The sequence below is a fragment of the Odontesthes bonariensis genome, chromosome 7 (genome assembly GCF_027942865.1).
Source record: "Odontesthes bonariensis isolate fOdoBon6 chromosome 7, fOdoBon6.hap1, whole genome shotgun sequence".
In the NCBI taxonomy this organism is placed as follows: Eukaryota; Metazoa; Chordata; class Actinopteri; order Atheriniformes; family Atherinopsidae; genus Odontesthes; species Odontesthes bonariensis.
In genome coordinates, this window is record NC_134512.1 from 37,302,332 (window position 1) to 37,329,872 (window position 27,541).

The 27,541-nt window shown below is 43.6% G+C and overlaps 1 protein-coding gene across 1 annotated transcript in view; it reads left to right on the forward strand.

The window, feature by feature from the left end:
* Nucleotides 1-2,567: 2,567 nt before the first annotated feature.
* The window catches only part of rpgrip1l (RPGRIP1 like), a 46,975-nt gene continuing 22,001 nt past the window's right edge, over nucleotides 2,568-27,541 (forward strand). The window contains exons 1-17 of the mRNA XM_075470727.1: nucleotides 2,568-2,636; nucleotides 4,841-5,011; nucleotides 5,784-5,928; nucleotides 6,858-7,171; nucleotides 8,200-8,299; nucleotides 10,546-10,689; nucleotides 10,769-10,874; nucleotides 12,512-12,658; nucleotides 12,739-12,812; nucleotides 14,279-14,418; nucleotides 15,598-15,704; nucleotides 15,786-15,836; nucleotides 18,660-18,836; nucleotides 19,710-19,827; nucleotides 20,913-21,365; nucleotides 23,162-23,304; nucleotides 26,814-27,144. Of these exons, the coding sequence (XP_075326842.1) occupies nucleotides 4,924-5,011; nucleotides 5,784-5,928; nucleotides 6,858-7,171; nucleotides 8,200-8,299; nucleotides 10,546-10,689; nucleotides 10,769-10,874; nucleotides 12,512-12,658; nucleotides 12,739-12,812; nucleotides 14,279-14,418; nucleotides 15,598-15,704; nucleotides 15,786-15,836; nucleotides 18,660-18,836; nucleotides 19,710-19,827; nucleotides 20,913-21,365; nucleotides 23,162-23,304; nucleotides 26,814-27,144 (2,638 nt within the window). The 5' untranslated portion in view covers nucleotides 2,568-2,636; nucleotides 4,841-4,923. The remainder of the gene's footprint in view (nucleotides 2,637-4,840; nucleotides 5,012-5,783; nucleotides 5,929-6,857; nucleotides 7,172-8,199; nucleotides 8,300-10,545; nucleotides 10,690-10,768; nucleotides 10,875-12,511; nucleotides 12,659-12,738; nucleotides 12,813-14,278; nucleotides 14,419-15,597; nucleotides 15,705-15,785; nucleotides 15,837-18,659; nucleotides 18,837-19,709; nucleotides 19,828-20,912; nucleotides 21,366-23,161; nucleotides 23,305-26,813; nucleotides 27,145-27,541) is intronic.

Below are 27,541 nucleotides of genomic sequence, written 5' to 3' on the forward strand. Positions count from 1 at the left end.
ACACAAGTTAATGACAACAATGATGTCACAATGATGTCACATGTACATGGAGAGGTGCATCATGGGAGCTCCCCCAGCAGGCTGGGCCTATAGCAGCATAACTATGGGATGTTCCAGGGTCACCTGAGCCATCCCTAACTATAAGCTTTATCAGAAAGGAAAGTTTTAAGCCTGGTCTTACAGGCAGAGAGGGTGTCTGCTTCTGCACATTTGAAGTGTGTTTTGTTTTCTTCTTTCTGTTTTAGTTTTGATTGAATAATTTTGGCTTCAGTGAGTTTATTTTAGTTTGTGCAGTTGCTGATTTAGTTCCCCCCTGTTGTCTGATTATTTTTGTATAACATAAATTCAGTGTTTTAAATCACACTGATGTTTAAAGCCTCGCTCCCACTATGCAGTCCGGTACGGGTCGGTTCAGAGCGGTTCTCTTATTTCAGTGTTTCCACCACCACCAAAGCGTACCGGTCCCATGGAACCCGTTACCATGGAACCCGTTACCATGTCTGTAACCCTTCTGCTTGGGGTAGCGAGCACACAGGACCGGTTCCAGGCTCTGCTCTCCGGTGTCGGTGAGGAGGCTGTGCAGCGGGAGCTCGATGGCGCTGTGCCAAACCAAAAAGTTTTCCAGCTGATTGCTGCAGAAATGTCAGAGAGTGGTTTCAACCGGACCGCGAGCCGGTGTGGAATAAAGCTGAAGAAGCCTGGAGGTGGTTCCAGATTATGGATGTTATTTGTTATTTGCTGTTATTTGCTATTTACGCTTCGGCACGCACTCCGCCCACCCCTGAGGGTTCCCTTTGTACAGTGGGAACGCAAGCTGACCCCAAAGAGACCCGACCCGTACCGGACTGCATAGTGGAAACGAGGCTTAACACCTTCGCTGCTGGATGCCTGAGGATGTGACATACACACATTTATAAATCCACTCTGACACACTGGAGGAAATACGTAAAGGAGTTTATAATGAAAGAGATTCTGGATTAGAAACTAATCAGGAACTCCCTTCGCATCTCTTTGTCACTATTCTGTGGTACTTTTTTGTCTTTATGCAGTTCATTTATTTGAGTCATCTTGTGGTTCTTTTGAATCTTATTTATTTTCTTTGTGGTATTGTTTGTCTGTAGTTATTTAGATTCACATCTGTATTGATTTGACGCGGTTACAAACTGAGTCCATATACTTTCCCAGTCAGCACCATTGATTGTGACGGTCAGTTCTCTCTCCCACTTTTCTCTGAGTTCTCGTAAAGTCACATTGGCAGCAAAATCAAGGGAAGAGCCACTTTTACGACAACATACTAAAGTCCCCTTTTTGCAAATATGCATTTCTACATATAAAACATCCCACAAGTTTGTTGTTTTAATCATAGTGAGACATTCAGGATGAGCATGGTGTTTGTGCTGGTTTTTGCCCTTTTTTAATTAAAAACCGATCCATTGTGCCTGCATCTCACGCTGGCTAAAGGAGCTAGCGTGCTCTGCGGTCAAGTGTGACGGTGGTTTAAGCGAAAAAAATGATTGTTATCCTTACCATATTGTTATAAGCTACTATGCGAGTGCAAGCCACCAATTAAAGCTTGAGGAGCCGCGCAATGAGTTTCTCTGGATTAGACATTTAGATGAACACATGGATAGATTGGCCCAGAAAACCTGTTAAATAAACTCTTCTTGCATCTCTTTCAGACTCTGCGTGTCTGTATCTTCAGTTTTTCCTCTTAAACAGCTCCACTCAGAGTCTGACCCTCCACCCGTGGCCTCATCTGAATACCGTGAAGGGAAGCTACGACAGCGAGTGCTCTGGGAAAATCTGCCTATATTACAATAGAGGGGTGGGATGATGGTGAGAGGGGCCTCCATGCTCGTCTGATCATGTGCTTGACAGTTGCTGCACAGATGCAGGCACGGCCTGTTGAACAAAAGGTCGGCAGGCGTCAGAGATCCCAACAACAGGCCGACTCGCTGACAGACTCCGCCGCGGCCGCCGGCTCGCCCTGAGAGACGCGGAGGGGGAAGGGGTCAAAGGTTACGGCTGGAAGAAGCAGCAGTGATGAGAGACTGTCACGGCCCAGCGGCTGCTGACACGTGGAGTGAACTCATTCTGTCCAGCCGGGTCACTCATCTCAGGATGCTAGATTAGATCCATCGCCAGTTCAGGAAAGGCCTGACAGCATTCCTGTCAAATTCTCTGCGAGGAAGCCACGAGCCATCTCTCCACTTAGCTGCTCATGTATAAGCCCACATGTAAAGTCGGGTCAGACAAAGTCCTCCGACTGTCAGGTTGTCATGGGTTAAACATGATGGAAAACACAAGAGATGAGGGAGAATTGCGGTGGAAATTTACATAGAAATCCATAAATGAATAGAAAAACAGCCTTATTCACAGACAGTAAAGTGATAAACTTGGTTTTCCAGTTCAGTTTTAGTGTTCCAACTAACTTTAAGTCACTATTTTTGAACGCAAAACCTGTTTGGAGGAATTAAATAACAAGAAGTTGCCCTGAAACTGCCCTCATGCCAGGAAAACTACATTTCCCGTGGGGCTTTTCGTTTAACGCATGCGTAGTTGCACCATAGCGACATCACGAACAGTTGTTTTCAGTAGCAACCGTCACTCGGGAAGAAATAAAGTCATCTTAAAAGGTAATAAGTGTTTAAAAAGTAAGCGGAAAAATATTAGGTAGGAACAATGTAGTGAAGTCTGAAGTCATGTGTGTTGAAGCAGTGATTAAAGGGTCGTATTTTTAAAAAGAAGTCGGACCGTTCACCTCCGTTAGCCGCCGCTGCTGCTAGCTTGATGCTAGTTTGAAATTTGATCGGAGATAAATCACAACGAACCTTTTTATTTAACGTACATGAATCTTAGAGGAGTCCAAGTGTTGTATTTCGGCAGATTTTGTGCTCGTTACTGGAGGTGGCTGTAGTCAGACATGATTTTAAAATGCTTCGCTTTATATGAAACGATTAAACTGTTTGTATTCAGTGAAATATTGAAGCGTGGAGCCGGCTAACTGCCTGCTGTTGGACGTCGTTGTCTTAAGATGTACTCTTAAAAATAGCCGGTCATGAAGGTGCTGTGTAAGGTGTGATCTGTGAGCCATGTTTCACAGTGAAATCCAGCCAGTCTCAGTCAGAAATAACCTGTCAGTCACAAACTACTGACTGGAGTCCCTCACTGTATCGTTTGGGTCGTTTAAACTGCATTGATGGCCCTTTAAAAGAAGAATTTCTGAGATTTTTTTTATCATGAAAATATAAAACTCTCTAGTAAAAGAATTAAGTCAGAGTAGAATTAACCTTTCAGTCACAACACAATCATCAGTTACCTGCTGACGCTGCGTGTGACATCATCAGTTACCTGCTGACGCTGCGTGTGACTTCATCAGTTACCTGCTGACGCTGTGTGTGACATCATCAGTTACCTGCTGACGCTGCGTGTGACATCATCAGTTACCTGCTGACGCTGCGTGTGACATCATCAGTTACCTGCTGACGCTGCGTGTGACTTCATCAGCAGTTACCTGCTGACGCTGCGTGTGACTTCATCAGTTACCTGCTGACGCTGCGTGTGACATCAGCAGTTACCTGCTGACGCTGCGTGTGACTTCATCAGTTACCTGCTGACGCTGCGTGTGACTTCATCAGTTACCTGCTGACGCTGTGTGTGACATCATCAGTTACCTGCTGACGCTGCGTGTGACTTCATCAGTTACCTGCTGACGCTGTGTGTGACTTCATCAGTTACCTGCTGACGCTGCGTGTGACTTCATCAGTTACCTGCTGACGCTTTGTGTGACATCATCAGTTACCTGCTGACGCTGCGTGTGACTTCATCAGTTACCTGCTGACGCTGAGTGTGACATCATCAGTTACCTGCTGACGCTGCGTGTGACTTCATCAGTTACCTGCTGACGCTGTGTGTGACATCATCAGCCGAGCTGTTGCTAAGCTACAGAAACAGCAGCCCAAACCACTGATGGAGACCTCTTTCTGTATGAAAGCAGCAGATGTATTTTTACTGAGTGACGCAGCTCTAAGAGACGACACGCCGGCTGCTGAAAGTGTTGAAAGTGGAGGATTTTTTTTTTTTAAATGTGTTTATTAGTTTTCCTTTTTCAACATAAACAAACACAAAACTCCAACACAACACACAAGGACTCATTTACACACAATCAGTATCCATGTAGATAAAGACAGTAAAAAAAAAAGTACATAAATGGGTAAATAAACGAAAAGAAGAATGTGTCCCGTTTTTATGACCTTCCAGGGAATCCCTGTAAAAGAGTGGAAGATACATTGGGGTCCAAGTAATTCAAATAAGGTTTCCAAACCTCATAAAATTGGTTGGAGTTTGAATGTGATGAGCAAGTCAAGTATTCCAGAGGCACCAACTCAAACAGCCCTTTGTGCCGTCCCTTAACATTTGGTTCCGTATTGCTAATCCACTGCAATAAGATATTCTTCCTCGCTGCAAATGTGAGAACACAAAACAGTCTTTGATCTGTTAACCTCATACCTTTAGCAGGAAGGCCCAATATAAGAGACAGTGGGTCCATCCCCAGCTTTAATCCCAGCATCTTTTCAATTTCTGTTAAAGCATGAGACTAATGTTTCTGCAGCTTATGGCAGGACCAAAGACAGTGAGTTAGAGCCAATTTATGTTTTACATTTTGGACACATTGGACACAAACTAGGGTTGAACTTGTGTCTGCGATTAGGGGATATATGCATCCTGTGCAAAATCTTCATCTGTATTGATTTGACGCGGTTACAAACTGAGTCCATATACTTTCCCAGTCAGCAGCATTGATTGTGACGGTCAGTTCTCTCTCCCACTTTTCTCTGAGTTCTCGTAAAGCCGTGAATGGAGCAGCGCACGCACATAGAACGTGGAGGATTTAACGAGGGAACTGTGTTTTCAGACTGAGACATGTCCTCCCTGCTGGATGAGACGGCTGCAGACGTTCCAGTCAGAGACAACGCGGCCAACATGTCCCGGCTCACAGCCGCTGCTCCAGGTGTGTTTCTGCTGCCTGCTGCCTGAGTGTTTGGTGTTTTTATGGCTGCATTTTCACTACATAAAACTTAATTATAAAAGATGTGAGTGGAACTGGATGAAAACCAAACACTTTAAGGCAATTATCGTCATGTATTCTTACAACAATACAATAAGACATTATTTAGACGTTATTTAGCTGCAGTGAGAGGCTCATCTCAGGTCCTTTTTTCCCACAGCCATAAGGCTTTTTAACAGTGAGTTTTCTCAAATTGATTGATTGATTTTTTTTTTTTAATTTATTTAGTCATTTATTATTATTATCATCATTATTATTTGTTAGTAGTAGTATTTTTAATAGAATTGGTATTTATATTGTTGTTGTTAATATACAATCATTGTAAATGTTAATAATTTTTTTGAGCTACTTGACTAATTTGAATTTCCCCCATTGGGGGATGAATAAAGTATTTTTCTATTTCTATTCTATTTTCTGTTCTTAATGAAACTATTTAGATGAAGACCAAATGTTATAAAAAAAACCACCTCAGGTACTTATGTAGGATTGACTTTCAGGCATTTTTGTGATCTAATTCTTGTAAACTGCATCACACGTATTTATCTCTTTAGATCTATTTTCTGTGTGCAGTAACATGCCAACATAGCAGATAAATCCACGTTCATATTGGGTTCACTTTTCTCTTTAAAGTCCCCAGAAACGCTGTTAGCTTCCGGTGGAACTGCAGTTTATTCCCTCACTGTAAAAGCCTTGTTTTATGTGTCCCTGCGGACAGATCCGTTGGTGTATCTGCATGATCGAACACGACAGGACATCTCGCGGATGTCCAGGGAGGAGCTGGAGGACCGGTACCTGCGTCTCAATGAGGAGACGCTGCAGCTCAAACAGCACATTCACAGACAAGATGAAAAGATCAAGAAGTGAGTCTAAATCCATACAGAAGAAGCTCGTTCCTGAGCGCTGCTGGCAACACGAGCAGTTCCATCAGAATCCAGGCGCACATTTTTTTTTTTTTTACCACATTATTGTTATTTTCAGTTTTTAACACTTTTACAAACAACCTTTACATGTGTATATCTTCATTCAACTTCCATACAAAAAGTCGCAGCATTAGTTTAAAGACAAGTAAAAGTAAAACAAAACATAATACTCAGTCAGTCACAGAATAGATTTTAAAAGCCTGCTGATGGTTTACAAATCCCAGAACAGTTTAGGCCCAGAATGCATCTGTGATCTGTTCAGAGAATATAAAGCCAGCAGAGCTCTTAGATCCAAGGACTCAGGTCGGCTGGTCCAGTCCAGAGTCCAGACTAAACATGGAGAAGCAGCATTTAGCTGTTATGCTGCAAACAAGTGGAACAAACTGCCAGTGGAGATTAAACTTTCACCAAATGGAGACATTTTTAAATCCAGGTTAAAGACATTTCTGTTCTCATGTGTCTATGCATGAAATCTGCACGCTATCTTTGAACTTATCTGGACTGTTGCTTGTTTTTAAATTCATTTAAATTATTTTATTTGTTTCTCTTTATATTGTTTTATGTATTTTTAATGCTTCTTCCACTCCCTGCTGCAATGCTTTTATTTCATGTGAAGCACTTTGAATTGTTTTGTACATGAAATGTGCTACAAATAAATTTGATCAGCAGGCTTTTAAAATCTATTCTGTGACTGACTGGAAGCCAGAGTAAAGATTTTAAAGCTGCTGTGGTGTGTTCAGATCTCTTAGTCCGAGTTAAAACTCCAGCAGCAGTGTTCTGGATGAGCTGCAGATGAAGAATAAGCTGAACTTCCGCCTCTGTAACCATCAGTTGGTGACTCACTCTTGTCCTGCTTCTGCCCTCTTCAGGCTGGGTACGAAGCTGATGCGACTGGTGAAGGACCGGGGCCGAATGGAGCAGCTGGTGGCGGGGGGGGCGCAGCCGGCCCCCAGGGTTAGAGACGTAGAGATGGAGGAGATGATGGAGGAGCTCCAGGAGAAAGTCCGGGGTCAGGAGGCTGAGAACGAGAGGCTGAAACAGCGCCTCCTGGTGGCCAAGCAGCAGCTGATCAGCACGCAGAGCCGGAGGCAGACGCCGCACGGACACGTGCACTCACGGATCAACTCTGGCACGAAGAAGCTGCGAGACGACACTTCGTCTCCGTCTCCGATGCGACCCAGAAGTGAGTCCAGGCGCCAATTCAGTGCTCAGACTCTTTGGCTGTGTTCGAAACCGCATACTGCATACTGCATACTGCATACTGCATACTGCATACTGAATACTGCATACTGAATACTGAATACTGCATACTGCATACTGCATACTGAATACCGCATACTGCATACTGCATACTACATACTGCATACTGCATACTGCATACTACATACTATATACTACATACTACATACTACCATACTGCATACTCATCGATCAGACAGTATGCAGAGCGTTTACCCACAATGCATTTCGCTCCTGCCCGAGCCAAAATCAGCCGGCCTGAAGCTAATTTCTCTTAAGCTCTAAACTCTGTAAACTTTAGCAACATTTGAAACATTTTCAGGTGAGAAAGTAGTCGTTTAGATCCCCAACGTGTTGAAAACCTGACAAAATACCGGCTGTTTACAATTTTGTTCCCACGAATTCGGCGCTACTGAAGCTAGCCGCAGTGAGCTAACGCACTTCCGGTTATTTTCACAAAATAAAATACCCGTTGCCTTTTATCATAGGGAAAGCCATTACCATACAATTGGTGCTTTTGTTTTGAAAACAGGAAGTGAACCTACCCTCGTTGTAGCTAGCTTGAAACTGCCGTTTTGACAGGAAATGACGATCGGCGACGTCACGTTACGTTGCATCTTGGGTAGTTTGAGTATGAGTAGTAACCTCATGATGCATACCCAACATTTAGAGAATCTAGTATGCATCCGGGTACTTCTCGCTTACTCAAACTCGCATACTAACTCAAAAAGTTAGTATGAGTAGTAAGAGAAGTATGCGGTATCGAACACAGCCTTGGTTCTTTTGACACGTCTCAGACTTCACGCTTTTCAGACATGAAGTCGTCCACTCGACCTGTGAGAGAAGACATCCTCATGTCAGTGACGTCTCCATGCTCGCGCTGCTTCCTGTTTCATGCGTTCGACCGCTTACATCCGTGTTGATTCTCTTAAAGTCCTCTGTGAACAGAGAGCCTGAATTTGTCTCCTGCAGGTTTGAGGAGTTTGGACGGAGGTGCGAGACCTCCGACCGGCCAGCTTCCTCGATATGGACACAGCCTGCTGGAGGAGGCAAGGGCCGAGATCCGCAACCGGTGAGTGGAAGTTTCCTTTATCTTCTAAAGCTGGTTTAACTTCTCCCTGCATGTCAGAGAGCTGCGTGGGTGTCAGACAGCGGGAGATGATATGTAGCTTTATTTATCTGGCAGCAGGTCCATGGCTGTGTTCGAAACCGCATACTTCTCCTACTACTCATACTAACTTTTTGAGTTAGTATGCGAGTTTGAGTAAGCGAGAAGTTCCCGGATGCATACTAGATTCTCTGAAATGTTGGGTATGCATCATGAGGTTACTACTCATACTCAAACTACCCAAGATGCAACGTAACGTGACGTCGCCGATCGTCATTTCCTGTCAAAACGGCAGTTTCAAGGTAGCTACAACGAGGGTAGGTTCACTTCCTGTTTTCAAAACAAAAGCACCAATTGTATGGTAATGGCTTTCCCTATGATAAAAGGCAACGGGTATTTTATTTTGTGAAAATAACCAGAAGTGCGTTGCTCGCTACGGCTAGCTTTAGTAGCGCCGAATTCGTGGGAACAAAATTGTAAATAGCCGGTATTTTGTCAGGTTTTCAACACGTTGGGGATCTAAACGACTACTTTCTCACCTGAAAATGTTTCAAATGTTGCTAAAGTTTACAGAGTTTAGCGCTTAAGGGAAATCAGCTTCAGGCCGGCTGATTTCGGCTCGGGCAGGAGCGAAATGCATTGTGGGTAAACGCTCTGCGTACTGTCTTATCGATGAGTATGTAGTATGCAGTATGCAGTATATAAGTATGTAGTATGCAGTATGTAGTATGCAGTATGTAGTATGCAGTATGTAGTATGCAGTATGTAGTATGCAGTATGCAGTATGTAAGTATGCAATATGCAGTATGCAGTATGTAGTATGTAATATGCAGTATGTAGTATGCAGTATGTAATATGCGGTATGCAGTATGTAATATGCAGTATGCAGTATGTAATATGCAGTATGTAGTATGCAGTATGTAGTATGCAGTATGCAGTATGTAATATGCAGTATGTAGTATGCAGCATGTAGTATGCAGTATGTAGTATGTAATATGCAGTATGTAATATGCAGTATGCAGTATGTAATATGCAGTATGCAGTATGTAATATGCATTATGTAGTATGCAGTATGTAATATGCAGTATGTAGTATGTAGTATGCAGTATGTAATATGTAGTATGCAGTATGTAGTATGTAGTATGCAGTATGTAGCATACAGTATGTAGTATGTAGTATGCAGTATGTAGTATGCAGTATGTAGTAGGTAGTATGCAGTATGTAGTATGCAGTATGCAGTATGTAGTAGGTAGTATGCAGTATGTAGTATCCAGTATGCAGTATGCAGTATGTAGTATGCAGTATGTAGTATGCAGTATGCAGTATGCAGTATGCAGTATGTAGTATGCAGTATGTAGTATGCAGTATGTAGTATGCAGTATGTAAGTATGCAGTATGTAGTATGCAGTATATAAGTATGTAGTATGCAGTATGTAGTATGCAGTATGTAAGTATGCAGTATGCAGTATGTAGTATGCAGTATGCAGTATGTAGTATGCAGTATATAAGTATGTAGTATGCAGTATGTAGTATGCAGTATGTAAGTATGTAGTATGTAGTATGTAGTATATAGTATGCAGTATGTAGTATGCAGTATGCAGTATGTAGTATGCAGTATGTAGTATGCAGTATGTAGTATGCAGTATGTAATATGCAGTATGTAGTATGCAGTATGTAATATGCAGTATGTAGTATGCAGTATGTAGTATGCAGTATGCAGTATGTAGTATGCAGTATGCAGTATGTAGTATGCAGTATGCAGTATGTAGTATGCAGTATGCAGTATGCAGTATGCAGTATGTAGTATGCAGTATGTAGTATGCAGTATGCAGTATGCAGTATGCAGTATGTAGTATGTAAGTATGCAATATGCAGTATGTAGTATGTAGTATGCAGTATGCAGTATGTAGTATGTAGTATGCGGTTTCGAACACAGCCCATGACTTAATGGCAGATGCAGTCAGTGTAATGACCCATAACGTTATACCGGTCTGTAAGGGAGCTGAGCTGAAGGCGATGAGCTACGGTCCTGAACTGTGACTGAAAGAAGGAGATCATGAATACAATCAGCAGACATCAGCTCCATCTGGGCTCAGATTGGGTGGAGAGCTCCATCATCAGGGAGGATGGAGGGAGGGAGCAGAGCCTGAGTGGTTCAGAATGGGTTCAGGAAGTGAAGTCCTTTAACTAAAGGTTACTTTATGTACCAGAGAGAACGTGATCGAGTCCCAGAGGAGCCACGTGGAGGAGCTGGAAGGAGCCTTGGAGCTGCTGAGGGAGGAGCTGAGGAAGAGGGAGGTGGAGTACGAGGAGAGACTCCTGCAGGTCCGACAGGAGCAAAACTCCACTGTGAGGTACGGTTCATCGTGTTGCTGTCTGCTGACACACGGGAGGATTTACAACCACACACACCTGCGTTCTTCTTCCTCTCAGGTCACATGTCAACAGCAACGTGTCGATGATCAAACAGCAGAAGCAGCTGGCTGACAGATCCAACACCCTGACGGAGCTGGGGGGTCGATTTCTGCAGCTGCAAGAGGTGAGATGTTCACCATCCTCCTCCTGGCTGAGTCCTGCAGCAGGAAGTCAATACTGCTTTCTCTTAGCCTAGAAATCTAGACGCCCCTAGCGGCCGCAAATGGAATTTGCTGCGGGGCTAGCATTGTCACTTGTGGTCGTTTTGCGAGGTTCCAAATCAAAACTTAATCGAGCCAATCAAATCGTGAGGAGCGGGGTCGGAGGCCGGGCTACCTAGTGACGACAGAGGTGCGACGTTTCAGTGTGTAGTTCCAGAGAGAGGTTAAAAAAATAAAAAAATAAAAAAGTTCCAGAGAGAGGTAAACAATGGCTGCGCCCGGCGAACAGGCTTTCCCCAGTCGAATGCGAGCATGATGTACCGAAGACGGCGGGCCGATCTTCGTCTCAGAGCTGACAAAACTCTCCGGTAAGGCATTTGAACGGTCAAATTCCGTTAACGGGACGAGAGGAGTCAAAACGGCAAAACGAGAAGTGCGTTAGCTCACTGCGGCTAGCTTTGGTACCGCTGAATTCGTGGGAACAAAATTGTAAACAGCCGGTATTTTGTCAGGTTTTCAACACCTTGGGGGTCTAAACGACTACTTTCTCGCCTGAAAATGTTTCAAATGTTGCTAAAGTTTACAGAGTTTAGAGCTTAAGATAAATCAGCTTTTCAGGCCATAGACTACAAACCACGTCGCGTTGACTACGTAAAACTTCTTCATCGCTCTGATTGGTTGTTGCGCCATCCTATTGCGTGGCGTTGAACTTGACAGACAGCCGTTTATCCCGCCCACACTGCTATCCAGCGTCACTAGACCCATCTACAGGTTTTTGCTGTACAGGTCGGGCTTGCTAGGCTAGCTTTCCCTGCTTTCTCTGCTTTCTCTGCTTTCTCTGCTTTCCCTGCTTTCCCTGCTTTCTCTGCTTTCTCTGCTTTCTCTGCTTTCTCTGCTTTCTCTGCTTTCTCTGCTTTCCCTGCTTTCTCTGCTTTCCCTGCTTTCTCTGCTTTCTCTGCTTTCCCTGCTTTCTCTGCTTTCTCTGCTTTCTCTGCTTTCCCTGCTTTCCCTGCTTTCTCTGCTTTCTCTGCTTTCCCTGCTTTCTCTGCTTTCTCTGCTTTCTCTGCTTTCTCTGCTTTCTCTGCTTTCCCTGCTTTCCCTGCTTTCTCTGCTTTCTCTGCTTTCCCTGCTTTCTCTGCTTTCCCTGCTTTCCCTGCTTTCCCTGCTTTCTCTGCTTTCTCTGCTTTCGCAGCAGGCAACACATCAGCTAAATAGAAACAACTTCCACAGTCTGAGATGGAGGGAAGCAGGTGAATGTTTGATCTTTTCCATCAGATTCAGATTTCACAAACTCAGGAATTTTATCCTACTTCAAAGTCCTTTAAATCTCAGACCACATGTCATTTAGCCTGAAGTCCTTTTCACATCTGTTAATAACACAACATTTCAGGTAACAAGAAGCTCTGAGCTCGTGTTCCTCCCCTGCTGCTCCTCATGAAGCTACACTGGTTCTGGAGGGCAAACATGGAGTTCACAAAGTTGGAATTGGTCTGACTGAACTAAACCAGAACCAGAGCCCCAGAGTAGGATTCAGTTTCACATTCATGATTAATAAAACTGTGACTGCAGCATGAAGAAGACGCCACCTGTGTGTTTCCAGGCTCAGCAGACTCTGAAGGCCAGCCACGACGCTGCGATGACGAGGGTGGACATGATGTCGGCTCAGCTAAAAGACGAGCGGCTGAAGAGTTTGGAGCTGGAGCGGCGGCTGCAGGGGATGAACATCACCAAGGCCCAGATGGAGCAGGTGAAGCAGTTGTACCTCCATCTGCTGAGTGTTCAGAGGCTGCTGCTGTGGTCTCCTTACTGTGTCCTGTTTACTTACAGTTGCAGGACCGGATCAGTGAGCTGGAGCAGGAGAATGACCTGCTGAGGGACAACAACAAGAACCTGCTGAACAGGTGAGCAGGTGTTTGTTTCAAGTTGGTGCTGCTCCTCCTCTGCAGGAAGGTGAAGCTGCTGCAAACATGCTGTTTCATTACAGGGGACGTCATGTCTGCGTCCAGATCTTCCACTTCTCTTTTCTACGGTGTCCCACAGGGTTCAGTTCTGGGACCTTTATTGTTCCTGTTATATCTGCTTCCTCTTTAAGGACATATCCTCCCACTATGCAGATGACATTCAGCTGTATTTCTCTTTCCTTTTTTTTTTTTTTGTTTAATATTTTTTATTGATGTGTATACAAGAGTAACAGAGGCACTTACATATAGCGGTATACAATAGTGTGGTCATTAAACATGTTTGTATAGATCCTTAGATTTAGATTATACTTTTATGTTTTAAGAACAAACGATTGCAGAAAAAAAAAGGCCAAATAGACTATACAATGAAAAACGATTTATGACATGGTCTAAGATGATTAAACTGTCCGCATAAACATAACAGATCAATTACATAAATAGTAGAATAAATAAATAAATAAATAAATAAAAGAAAAGAAAGAGGCAGGGTCGGTTATATTGTCACCAGAAAGTCCATAAATGGTTGTCATTCACTGTAAAATTTTTACATTTTCTTCTACTGAATATTTAATTTTCTCTACTTTCAGCTGTATATCTCTTTTCTTTTTTTTTTGTTTAATATTTTTTATTGATGTGTATACAAGAGTAACAGAGGCACTTACATATAGCGGTATACAACAATGTGGTTATTAAACATGTTTGTATAGATCCTTAGATTTAGATTATATTTTTATGTTTTAAGAACAAACGATTGCAGAAAAAAAAATATATATATATAGATATATATCTATATCTATATATATAGATATAGATATAGCCAAATAGACTATACAATGAAAAAGGATTTATGACAGTCTGTTTAAGATAATTAAACTGTCCGCATAAACATAACAGATAAATTACATAAATAGTAGAAAAATAAATAAATAAAAGAAAAGAAAGAGGGGGGGTTATATTGTCACCAGAAAGTCCATAAATGGTTGCAATTCACTGTAAAAAAAATTACATTTTCTTCTACTAAATATTTAATTTTCTCTACTTTCAGCTGTATTTCTCTTTAACATGTTTCTCAGCTGCTCAGACTCTGTTAAAAGTTGGATGTCTTGTCCTTGTCTGAGCCCCACAGATCTGTGTCTAAGCTAATGGAAACAAATAATATACAAATAAGATTTTACTTACTTAGTTACTGAAATAGAAATATCCTCTGGAGCTCAAACTCATTTTTCTGACCCCCTAATCTGGAGGCTGTGGGTATGTTCCCTGTGTTTATGTCTTTTCTGTACAGTGGTGAGCTCAGTGTCTCCTTTCACAGCTCCTCCATCCTTGATTCAAACAACATATGTTTCGTTGTGTCGTGCGCTCAGGTGTGTCACCTGCTCAGTGTACCTGTGTTGGTGTGTTTGCAGCGCCTTCGATGTATCTCAGCAGCAGAAGTGGCAGCTTCAGGAGCAGCAGCTGAAGTTACAGATCACTCAGCTGGAGACGGCGCTGAAGGCCGACCTCGTCGACAAAAATGAAATTCTGGACAAAATCAAGGCTGAGAGGGGTGAGTTTACATCTGTGACACGTTCCACCTGCTGCGCTGAGCTCGGATTTACTTCCTCTAAGAAAAAACAGATACGACTGTCGTTTAGTCTGGCATGAAGGACGTGCTCCTGCTGCACATGCAAATATTCAAAGATCACTTGTGAAGAAGGATGTTAAAGGGACAGTTCGCCTCTTTTGACATGAAGCTGTATGACATCCCATATCAGCAACATCATTTCTGAACATCTTCTTACCCCCCGCTGCGTCCTGTGAGCAGAGTTCCAGCCTCGTTTTGGTGTTGATGAAGGTAGTCCGGCTAGTTGGCTGGGGTTTAAAAAATAAAGCGTTTTACTTCTCAGAACAATATGCGTTCAACAGAGTAATACATTTGCATCACAAAATGGTTCTCCAGGAAAAAGTCAGACCTCACAATCGCTTGGCCCTATTTTCTCTCCCTTCGTATCACTGCCGCCTGCCGCGCCTGTTACGGTGTTTGCTGCTCGGTCTGCACTTCGGTCTACACAGCAGGCAGTGATACGAAGGGAGAGAAAATAGGGCCAAGCGATTGTGACGTTTTCATGGAGAAGGATTTTGTGATGCAAATGTATTACTCTTTTGAACGCAGTTTAAAATAATGCAGAAGTGTACCAACATACATCGTCAGGTCCAATTTTCATGCAGTACACACTTGGTCCGTAAAGCAGTACCAACAGACTGAAACACAAACATGGCGGTCAGAGAGCTTTCTCCATGAAGGCACATAATCATGAGTCCACAGAAGATATATTATCATATTGTATAGTCCAGGGGAAGAAAGAACTGAGTCACGCAGAAGTTGCTATACCGTTCCAGGCCCGTCCATCAGATGTGACGAGTCATTGTCCTTCATATAATTAATGAAGCGAACCCAAACATTATGAAATCCCTCCTGTCGGTCTTTGAGAGTGTAAGAGATTTTTTTCCAGAGGTAAACAAGAAGTTAGTTCCCTAAACCACACAGTGATAGCGTGTTTACCAAAGTTTTTCCATAATATTGTCCTTTTTGCTTGTAGAGAACACATATTTATACACATTTTTTCATGGCGCTTACTCTTATGACCCTCTGGGTAAAGACCCAGCAGAAAGAGCCGAGGTTCCAGGTCCAGTCTAATTGAGAGTGATTCAACACTTTGATCTTATCCCTGTGATTGTGTTTCAGAGAACAATGAGCGGCTGACAGAAGAGAACACCAAACTTCAGTTCCAGTTTCTGGAACAGAAGCAGCAGCTGGAGGAGCTGAACAACCGGCTGAAGTTCTACAGCAGAGTGAGCTGCTGCAGTTATGAAACATGAGCTGAGAGTCGCTCAGTACCAGCTGCCTGATGCTCTTCTCTGTGTGCTCTTTAGGAGGGTGAATACAACGTGGCTGAACTCACAGAGGCGCTTCTGCTCATCAAAGTAAGTGGAGGATCAAGCACGCAGCTTCTCGGTTCATGATCGCTGTGTGTGATTTGACTCGACCCTAAACTCTAAAGGGACACTTTGTAATTTCTTCCCCCATCTAGTGGTGCAGTTTTATTTTGCAAAGTCGAATGAATTTGCTCTCTAGCGCCTCGCGTTTTCAAATGTGCGTTGCAACTTCTTGAACTACGGCAGGTGGTATGTGTCAAGATTCAAGAAGCTATGGCTTCAGACTCAAGGTCCATACAAACAAAAAGACATCAAGACACACAGTACAAAGGATTACATAACACACATACAATAACACTATAAATACAGGTGACAGATAACATGTCAGATAACATAAGTAGACATAGCCTTTGGTGTGCAAATCATATTCCGGGAGTTACCGGAAGTGACGTTGACGCAGCGGTAGCATTAGCAGCAGTGTGTAGTTGCTATCTGCTATCTCGTTTTGGGAGTTAAAGGAGAATTCCGGCCATTTTACAAACATATCCCATCTGTTGGAGACCCAGGGCAGTTTGCCAAAGGGAAAACCGTGAGAAATTGTCATGCCCGCTGCGCAAAGTTGTCCAATTGCGCTGATTTCCATGAAAGCGGGCTCTATCGGGCAAGCGTTTAACCTTTCCTGAGGCTCTTAACGTGTATCAAAATACTTTTGACCGAATTGGCCGTGGTGTCAGTAGCAATACAATTCAACCCAGGGGCTAATCATACCATTAGCTAGCACAGACATTATACATTTTGAGATTTCAAAAGCAGCGCACTTACCTTCCTCAGCTTCCGTGTTCCACAGGCGTGCGCACAAATTGATCGCAGAAGTCATACACTATAGTATTCCAAAATTGTCTTTTTGTCCACCAAAAACGACCCTCGAGAACTGAACTACACATTGCCATGTTTGTTATTGTTTCCTATCGAACAACTGACTCGTTTCAACATCCATTTTCGCCGTGATGTCATGATGTGTCACATGACTGAAGCTGAGAGAGGTAGGTGCGCTGTTTTTGAAATCTCCAAATGTATCATGTCTGTGCTAGCTAACGGTATGGTTAGCCCCTGGGTTGAATTGTATTGCTACTGACACCACGGCCAATTCGGTAAAAAGTATTTTGATACACGTTAAGAGCCTCAGGAAAGGTTAAACGCTTGCCCGATAGAGCCCGCTTTCATGGAAATCAGCGCAATTGGACAACTTTGCGCAGCGGGCATGAAAATTTCTTGCGGTTTTCCCTTTGGCCAACTTTCCTGGGTCTCCAACAGATGGGATATGTTTGTAAAATGGCCGGAATTCTCCTTTAAGAGCCTATGTGTACTACGGCAGAAGTTTGGTAACAATCAATGCATTATTAGTGGGATAATTTACCAGATAAAATCTATTTACCATTAGCGCCGGTAATAAGCCATTCGGCGGACGTGACGTCAAAATGACGTCATTTCCGCTTGCAGGCCTGGGGTTGGGGAAAACGCGATTCGAAGTGCTTTATGTCCCTCTCGGCACTTCGTCGTTTTTCATAGACCGGAAGGACATGGCAGCCTCCATAGAGCTTGCCCGCTCTATGTAGATACAGACAAGTTATTCTTCACTCAGGAGGATAAGTGAGCTTTTTTACAGAGATAATTTTACACCAATGAGGACTAATTTATGAAAGAATATGTTGATTTGAGCTAATAAATGACTTAATTTATTACATAGTGTCCCTTTAAAGAGAACTGCACAGCTGGAAGTCGTCCCATTTCCACATTGATAGGACCACGATGGCACTGTTTTATCGTGCTTTTATCGAATCTATTTGAACCTTTTCACTTGCATCGTGGTTGGGAAACTTGTCCCTAAAAGAAAGGCGTTCACTCAGCCAGATTATTAAAGGGTCAGGTCGGCTGATCGGGGAAACACAGCTGGGCTTGGAGTCGCTGTAGATGAAGCAGATGCAGCGGCTCGCCGGCTCCATCCTGACGCCTCCCGTCCCTGAGCGAGTTCCAGCTGCTGCCGTCCGGACTCAGATTTAAAGTCCCGAGAACCGGGACCCCACGCTGTAGAAGCAGCTTTGTTCCTGCTGCTGTCGCTCTTTTAAATAAAACCTAACGCACTCACTGGAAAAAATCAAAGTCTTACCAAGTATATTTGTCTCATTTCTAGTGAAAATATCTCATTACACTTAATATCAGACACAACTGCCGAACGAAGTACTATTTCAGCCAGATATAGGGACTTGTTTAAAGACAATACATCTGGAATATCTTGTTAAATGAAAAAGTCTCTAAAACAAATTGTTTTGAGTCATATTTCACATGAAACAAGCTTTTTTTTTACATTTGAAGAGGTTTTTAAGCTAATTTCAAGATCAACTTTATCTCAAAAGTCCCAAATATCACATCTTATTTCAAGAAATCTTGACAAGCCGATTTTCACTAGTTCCATTGGCAGATTTTTTTGCTTATTTCAAGCAAAAACGTCTTTTATTTGTTGTTTTTCTTACTTATTTTTGGAGGGGCATTTTTTCCAGTGCACTGCTGAGATCTATTTTACAATTTATTTATTACTTAATTCTATTTATAGAAACCTTGACCCTGGTTTCAACCTTTATTTATTGTTCCTGGCCTTGTGGGCAATATCTACTTTTATCCTGTTCAGTGAGTACCTGCCATGTCTGTCTTTGTACTGTCCTCTGGATCTGTCCTCTGTCAAATTAATGTCTGTTAATAAGGTGTGTGAGATGCCTTCTCCTATTTTCTGCAGAACAAATCTACCTACGGGTACTAATAAAGTCGACTGAACTGAACTGAAATGATTTGACTTGTTGTCTGTCGGCTCCTCAGAAGCGTAAATCCCAGAGGAGCGGAGACCTGGGCTTCCTGGCAGACGTGGAGGAGGCGAGCAGCAGCACAGAGAGTGCCGTCAGAGAGATGAGAGCCGCCCACGCCGAAACCATCCAGGAACTGGAGAAGACCAGACACCTGCTGAACACGGAGAGCCAAATCAGCAGAGACTACAAGGTGGGGGGGGGGGGAATACATGAGAGCAACATCTCTCTGAACACCAACCAAAACAGGAGGGTTGTTACCTGCACTTTCAATCACCTGCTGCCTGCTCGCATACTGCATACTACATACTACATACTGCATACTCATCGATCAGACAATATGCAGAGCGTTTACCCACAATGCATTTCGCTCCTGCCCGAGCCGAAATCAGCCGGCCTGAAGCTGATTTCCCTTAAGCTCTAAACTCTGTAAACTTTAGCAACATTTGAAACATTTTCAGGTGAGAAAGTAGTCGTTTAGATCCCCAACGTGTTGAAAACCTGACAAAATACCGGCTATTTACAATTTTGTTCCCATGAATTCGGCGCTACTGAAGCTAGCCGCAGTGAGCAACGCACTTCCTGTTATTTTCACAAAATAAAATACCCGTTGCCTTTTATCATAGGGAAAGCCATTACCATACAATTGGTGCTTTTGTTTTGAAAACAGGAAGTGAACCTACCCTCGTTGTAGCTAGCTTGAAACTGCCGTTTGACAGGAAATGACGATCGGCGACGTCACGTTACGTTGCATCTTGGGTAGTTTGAGTATGGATGCATATCCAACATTTCAGAGAATCTAGTATGCATCCGGGAACTTCTCGCTTACTCAAACTCGCATACTAACTCAAAAAGTTAGTATGAGTAGTAGGAGAAGTATGCGGTTTCAAACACAGCCATTTTCAGCCTGGAACAAAGATGGCAGCACCCAGTTCAGAAAACCTTGAGCTGTTTGGTCTTTGGGCTTTATTGCCTGAACACCCCGAGCGACTAGAAAACAGAAGCTTTAGTTTCTGCTCACTCCCTGAAACGGGATCACAGATCGGTCTGATTTCTGGTGTTTCAGGCTGAGCTGGAAGCTGTGCTGGAGAAGATGAAGAGCAACAAGGTGGAGTACGAGCAGAAGCTGGAGCGTCAGGCTCAGGTGCTGGACGCCAGGGCGGCAAAAATCAGCAGACTGGAAGGTATTCATCCAAAACTCAGACACGTCTGTTACGTTACTAATGTCACAGCCTCATCATTAAGACACAAACAGATCTGACTTTAATCCTGCTGCCTCAGCGTGTTCAGTAAATCAACAACAACAAATACTGCATTCAGAATTCAACCAGGAAGTGAGATTACCTGGAAATGTCTGCGTAGCCCAGGCCAGGAAATGTAAAGCAGAGGCTGAAGTGCTGAACATTTGATTCCACCTTTTCTGTCTCACGTATCTCAGGTTTGATCTTCACCACAGCTTGTAAAATCTTTGAACTTGAGGTTTTTTTTCTGTTTGTGAACACATTTAAACTCTAAAAACACCCCGAACCCTCGGAAATGTGTGACACAGCGGCAGGTTGGCCCCCTGTTCCTCAGACCTCAGTGGAAATGCAGAAGACTCAGAGCTAAAGTCCTCCCCTAGATTCCCCTGACGTTAAAGGGATAGTTCGCCTCTTTTGACATGAAGCTGTATGACATCCCATATCAGCAGCATCATTTCTGAACATCTTCTTACCCCCTGCTGCGTCCTGTGAGCAGAGTTCCAGCCTCGTTTTGGTGTTGATGAAGGTAGTCCGGCTAGTTGGCTGGGGTTTAAAAAATAAAGCGTTTTGCTTCTCAGAACAATATGCGTTCAACAGAGTAATACATTTGCATCACAAAATGGTTCTCCAGGAAAAAGTCAGACCTCACAATCTCTTGGCCCTATTTTCTCTCCCTTCGTATCACTGCCTGCTGTGCAGACCGAGCAGCAAACAGGACGCAGCAGGGGGTAAGAAGATGTTCAGAAATGATGTTGCTGATATGGGATGTCATACAGCTTCATGTCAAAAGAGGCGAACTATCCCTTTAAGTTCCCAGTGTAGCTGTGGTTTCAGATAAGGAGGTCCCTCAGCTGAGATCGGAGGCAGTAATGTGTTCATTATCTGCGGTTTTAACTGCTCTGCCACCTCAGACAGACACCAGAACGCCAGTTACCTGACAGAATGGCGACCTTTCACTTTTCCAGTTATTTCTTTGCTCCTGTTTTTGATATTTGTGGACTGAAGCCGTCTCCGGTTCTGCCGCACAGCTCAGTTCAGAGACGTCGCCTACAGCACCAAGACCTACGTCTTCAAACCCGACCCCGCGGGTGAAGACGAGGCGGATAAGTTTGAAGAAACTTTTCACCTGGAACGTGGAGAAAACCTCCTGGAGCTTCAGATAGTCGGCGCCACGTTGTCTCCACCCGCCCTGCAGGCAATGGGTGACGCCGAACCATCCACCTTCTGCACTTACTCCTTCTACCTGTTCGAGCCTCACTCTACCCCGGTGGTGATGGGCCACAGTCCCAAATATGGCTTCACCTCCAGGTACACAGTGAGCATGGACGACCGCTTCCTGGACTACCTGCACAGGTGCTCGGTTACGGTGGAGCTGCATCAGGCCTCGGGCCTGGAGTGGAGGACACTGGCGAGGGGACAGCTGCGGCTGCAGCGGCTGCTGGAGCAGGACGGGAAGCTCCACGGCAGCGTCCCGCTGGTTGGTGAGTCCCATCCGACCCAACACAAACACAGGCAAGGCAAGTTTATCTGTGCAGCACAATTCAACAACAAGGCGATTCAAAGTGCTTTACAGATACATTAAAACAGTAAAAATAAAAAGCATGATTTAAATTTTAAACAGAAAAGAAAGAGATAAGAACAATAGATAGAATCAGAAGTTAAAATGTGATTAAGTTTTGAAACTCAAGCTTCAGATTTGAGGGTCTCGGTGTGTCCACATCATCAGTCCAACTGTGCAGATGGTTGTGTGTCAAATGGAAAACTCTAAAACTCTGAGATCCTTTCATGTGAGGAGGATTCCTTTTATCCTCTGAGATGGGAGACGATCGTGCCCCGCCGATTTATTGGTCATGCATACAGCGGGTGAAATAAGTATTGAGCACGGCACCATTTTTCTCAGTAAATATATTTCTAGAGGTGCTATTGACATGAAATTTTCACCAGATGTCGGTAACAACCCAAGTAATCGATGCATACAAAGAAACCAAAATAAATAAGTTCAGAAATTAAGTTATTTGTAATAAAGTGAAATAACACGCTGTACATGCATACACACGAAATTTGTCCGCTGCTTTCCAGGTTGGCACCTGTTGACACACATATGCACAGGGTCACACACTCAGAGCCCGGGGAGTATGGGGGGCACGGTGCCTTGCTCATGGGCACCTCGTCCGTCACAAGGAGGTGAACTGACATCCCTCCAGCTGTCAGTTCCACCAATTTTTATTTTTTTTTGAGTGGCGAGAGTGGGAATCGAACCTGCCAACCTTCTGGTTATTGCCACGGTCGCCCCATATTTATACATGTCAGCTGGGCAGATAAGAAGTTTGATTTTTGGCTTAACCCGTCTGATAAAATAAAAATAAACTAGCAGGAAACATCACCGCTACAGGTGTGAAGCTCACGGAGCTAACCGGCGCTCCTTCCTGTTTTACTCGTTTCAACATAAAAGCACGTATTTCAAAATAAATTTAAAAAAAACTTCTGCATTTACAGCCAAGTTGAATTGTCTTCTCAGCGTAGTAGTTCCAGTCTAAAATATCACTTAAAGGCAAAACACACAACTGATAGCAGCAAGTCATTCAAGGAAACAGACAGTGGAGCGAGGCTTCTACATAAAAACTACAGAAAGATGCTGATGTTAAAAGTGTGTTTGCACAACAAATGTTATGGCACTTTCATTCATATGGCAGCACATTTAAAATAAAGCTAAATGCTAAAAGCTATACACTACTTTTGGATTCATCTTTGGATTCTGCGTACAAATGCGATTAATCAGGGAAATCATGTGATTAATTAGATTAAACATTTTAATCGTTGCCCAGCCCTAATTTCAAAATCAACAAGCTCCAACTCCAACAACAGTCTTTCTCTCTCGGTCGCCATCGTTCACTGTGAGGAGTGGAACGGAGCCGGAAGGTGAACAAAATGACGACAGGTGAAAGCACACAAATGTCGCTTCAGAACCAGAACCAGAATCAGACCCAGAATCAGACCCAGAACCAGAATCAGAACCAGTTAGCTGAGCTCTCTGTACAGGTACAAAAAGATTAAAAGACATTCAAAATGATGAAGAAATAACTCATATTTACCAGCAGCAGCACATATAATATGTAAAAAATAATGAATATGTTTCATGGAACAGCAACAGAATTTCCATTAATCAGAGGATGTGGCTGCGTGGCTTTATGTGGCCGAGCAGCGAAGGTCACGGGAAGCTGGTGACCTGCTCTGAATGGCGTTCTCCCGTATAACACGAGCACCCTCTGGCTGTCAGGGACACGTGAGGAGGTGCGGTCCTTCGGCTCCGTGGATTTCTGGCTGAGGCTGAGGGTCCCCGTGACGGAGACGCTGCGACGGTACCGAGAGAAGAGGAAGGCGGAGGGCTTCGTCCACGCTGCCCTCAGCGAGCACACACAGGTACGTCCCAGGCGGGTTAGACACACCTGCAGCCAGAGAGGGGCTCAAGTCACACATGTGCAAGTCTCAAGTCTTAGCTTTCAAGTCCCAAGTAATTTTTTCTTGGTAAAGTCACCTTATTATTGCTATTTTACCTGCAGAATCTGATCTTAATAGTGAAAACACAAAGATATAACTAACTGTCAGTAAACATCATTGGCCAACCTGTCCAACCTGTCCACCCCGTATCATATCAAGCTAACGTTAGCTAACTACCGGCTAGGCTAACAGGATAATATTAGCTAATTTAACAAGCACTTACTGGTCAGAATGGATCTTCAAATGACGAACAAAGTTGGAAGTTGTCATCTGGCTGTCTGAGATGTTGATGCCGCATGTCTTGCACTGAGCTGTTCGTCTTTTGCCGTCAAAATGGTGATTATAAAAGCCGAAGACAACGACTCTCGGTCCCGCTGACATGTTGATGCATATCTGATATGAGTTTATTCTCTCCAATAAACACTAAGGTATGTAGAGAGGGCATGGCTGACTGACAGGGTAGGGATCCAATCATGACGCCATTCTCAGCTTGCGCTCCTACCGGGTAATCCATGTTATTTTTTAGATTAATTTATTAATTTTATATTCAAACTGAAAACATGACCTGAATAACTCTCAAGTCATTCAAGTCATCGTGTCTCAAGTCAAGACAAGTGCCGAGTCTTTAACTTCCAAGTCCGAATCGAGTCTCAAGTCTTTTATTTTCTGTCAAGTCAAGTCACAAGTCATCAAAACAGCGACTCGAGACGACTCGAGTCCCCATCTCTGCCTGCAGCTCTCTGTGATGTGGAAGCGGCGTTTAAAAAACGATATTATAAAGTGTGACGTTTAAAACAGGTGACAGTAACTGACAGTAACTGAACAGCTGACAGTAACTGACAGTAACTGACAGTAACTGAACAGCTGACAGTAACTGACAGTAACTGAACAGCTGACAGTAACTGAACAGCTGACAGTAACTGACAGTAACTGACAGTAACTGAACAGCTGACAGTAACTGACAGTAACTGAACAGCTGACAGTAACTGACAGTAACTGACAGTAACTGAACTGCTGACAGTAACTGAACAGCTGACAGTAACTGACAGTAACTGAACAGCTGACAGTAACTGAACAGCTGACAGTAACTGACAGTAACTGAACAGCTGACAGTAACTGACAGTAACTGACAGTAACTGAACAGCTGACAGTAACTGACAGTAACTGAACAGCTGTCAGTAACTGACAGTAAATGACAGTAACTGAACAGCTGACAGTAACTGACAGTAACTGACAGTAACTGAACAGCTGACAGTAACTGACAGTAACTGAACAGCTGTCAGTAACTGACAGTAAATGACAGTAACTGAACAGCTGACAGTAACTGACAGTAACTGAACAGCTGACAGTAACTGACAGTAAATGACAGTAACTGAACAGCTGACAGTAACTGACAGTAACTGAACAGCTGACAGTAACTGACAGTAAATGACAGTAACTGAACAGCTGACAGTAACTGACAGTAAATGACAGTAACTGACAGTAACTGAACAGCTGACAGTAACTGAACAGCTGACAGTAACTGACAGTAACTGAACAGCTGACAGTAACTGACAGTAAATGACAGTAACTGAACAGCTGACAGTAACTGAACAGCTGACAGTAACTGAACAGCTGACAGTAACTGACAGTAACTGAACAGCTGACAGTAACTGACAGTAACTGACAGTAACTGAACAGCTGACAGTAACTGACAGTAACTGACAGTAACTGACAGTAACTGAACAGCTGACAGTAACTGACAGTAAATGACAGTAACTGAACAGCTGACAGTAACTGAACAGCTGACAGTAACTGAACAGCTGACAGTAACTGACAGTAACTGACAGTAACTGAACAGCTGACAGTAACTGACAGTAACTGAACAGCTGACAGTAACTGACAGTAACTGACAGTAACTGAACAGCTGACAGTAACTGACAGTAACTGAACAGCTGACAGTAACTGACAGTAACTGAACAGCTGACAGTAACTGACAGTAACTGACAGTAACTGAACAGCTGACAGTAACTGACAGTAACTGACAGTAACTGACAGTAACTGAACAGCTGACAGTAACTGACAGTAACTGAACAGCTGACAGTAACTGACAGTAACTGAACAGCTGACAGTAACTGACAGTAAATGACAGTAACTGAACAGCTGACAGTAACTGACAGTAACTGACAGTAACTGAACAGCTGACAGTAACTGAACAGCTGACAGTAACTGACAGTAACTGACAGTAACTGAACAGCTGACAGTAACTGACAGTAACTGACAGTAACTGAACAGCTGACAGTAACTGACAGTAATTGACAGTAACTGAACAGCTGACAGTAACTGACAGTAACTGACAGTAACTGAACAGCTGACAGTAACTGACAGTAAATGACAGTAACTGAACAGCTAACAGTAACTGACAGTAACTGACAGTAACTGAACAGCTGACAGTAACTGACAGTAAATGACAGTAACTGAACAGCTGACAGTAACTGACAGTAACTGAACAGCTGACAGTAACTGACAGTAAATGACAGTAACTGAACAGCTGACAGTAACTGACAGTAACTGAACAGCTGACAGTAACTGAACAGCTGACAGTAACTGAACAGCTGACAGTAACTGAACAGCTGACAGTAACTGAACAGCTGACAGTAACTGACAGTAACTGACAGTAACTGAACAGCTGACAGTAACTGACAGTAATTGACAGTAACTGAACAGCTGACAGTAACTGACAGTAACTGAACAGCTGACAGTAACTGACAGTAAATGACAGTAACTAAACAGCTAACAGTAACTGACAGTAACTGACAGTAACTGACCAGCTGACAGTAACTGAACAGCTGACAGTAACTGAACAGCTGACAGTAACTGAACAGCTGACAGTAACTGACAGTAACTGAACAGCTGACAGTAACTGACAGTAACTGAACAGCTGACAGTAACTGACAGTAACTGAACAGCTGACAGTAACTGACAGTAACTGAACAGCTGACAGTAACTGAACAGCTGACAGTAACTGACAGTAACTGAACAGCTGACAGTAACTGACAGTAAATGAACAGCTGACAGTAACTGACAGTAACTGAACAGCTGACAGTAACTGAACAGCTGACAGTAACTGACAGTAACTGAACAGCTGACAGTAAATGAACAGCTGACAGTAACTGACAGTAACTGAACAGCTGACAGTAACTGACAGTAACTGACAGTAAATGAACAGCTGACAGTAACTGACAGTAACTGAACAGCTGACAGTAACTGAACAGCTGACAGTAACTGACAGTAACTGAACAGCTGACAGTAAATGAACAGCTGACAGTAACTGACAGTAACTGAACAGCTGACAGTAAATGAACAGCTGACAGTAACTGACAGTAACTGAACAGCTGACAGTAACTGAACAGCTGTTTTCTCTTCTGTGCGTGTGACATCATCGTCTCCAGCCCACCAGCAGCAGCTGGAACGAGCTCCTCATCACCGTCCGCCGCTGCACGGACCTTCAGTCCAGGAGCTCCCCGCAGCCCAGTCCCTACGTCGTCTACAAGTTCTTCAGCTTCCCCGACTGTCCCACCGCCACCGTCCACGATCGCTGCGACCCCGAGTTCCACGACCTCAAGTCCTACTCCGTCCTGATGGACGCAGATCTGGACCGGTACCTGAGGTGCGAGGAGCTTCAGCTCTACGTGTTCGACGCCAAAGAGGAGCAGATGGACGCGTACCTGGGGAAGGCCCGAGTGCCTCTGCTGTCTCTGGCCTCTGAGCAGGTCATCTCAGGTGAGGGTTACCAGGGTTACCAGGGTTACCAGGGTTACCTATGTTCAGCTTAAAAACTTCAGCATCATTCAGGTCTGAATCTCAGAGTGTTTTATGTAAGATTACACCACATTTGAAGCTCATAAAAAGAGATGAAAACCTCTTCTGTGAATCAGCGATAACACGTGTTCCCAGAAACGATCACATGATCCGTCAGCTGCTTTCTCTGGAGCAGAGATACTCATTGTGCGGCTCCTCAAGCTTTAATTAGCGACTCGCACTCGCATAGTAGCTTATAACAATATGGTAACAATAACAATGCATTTTATTCAAATAACACACAGCGAAAACTGCACAGTATTAAGTATTTTTATTAAGTTTGCGTTTTTGTAGTATTAAGTATTTTTTATTAAGTATT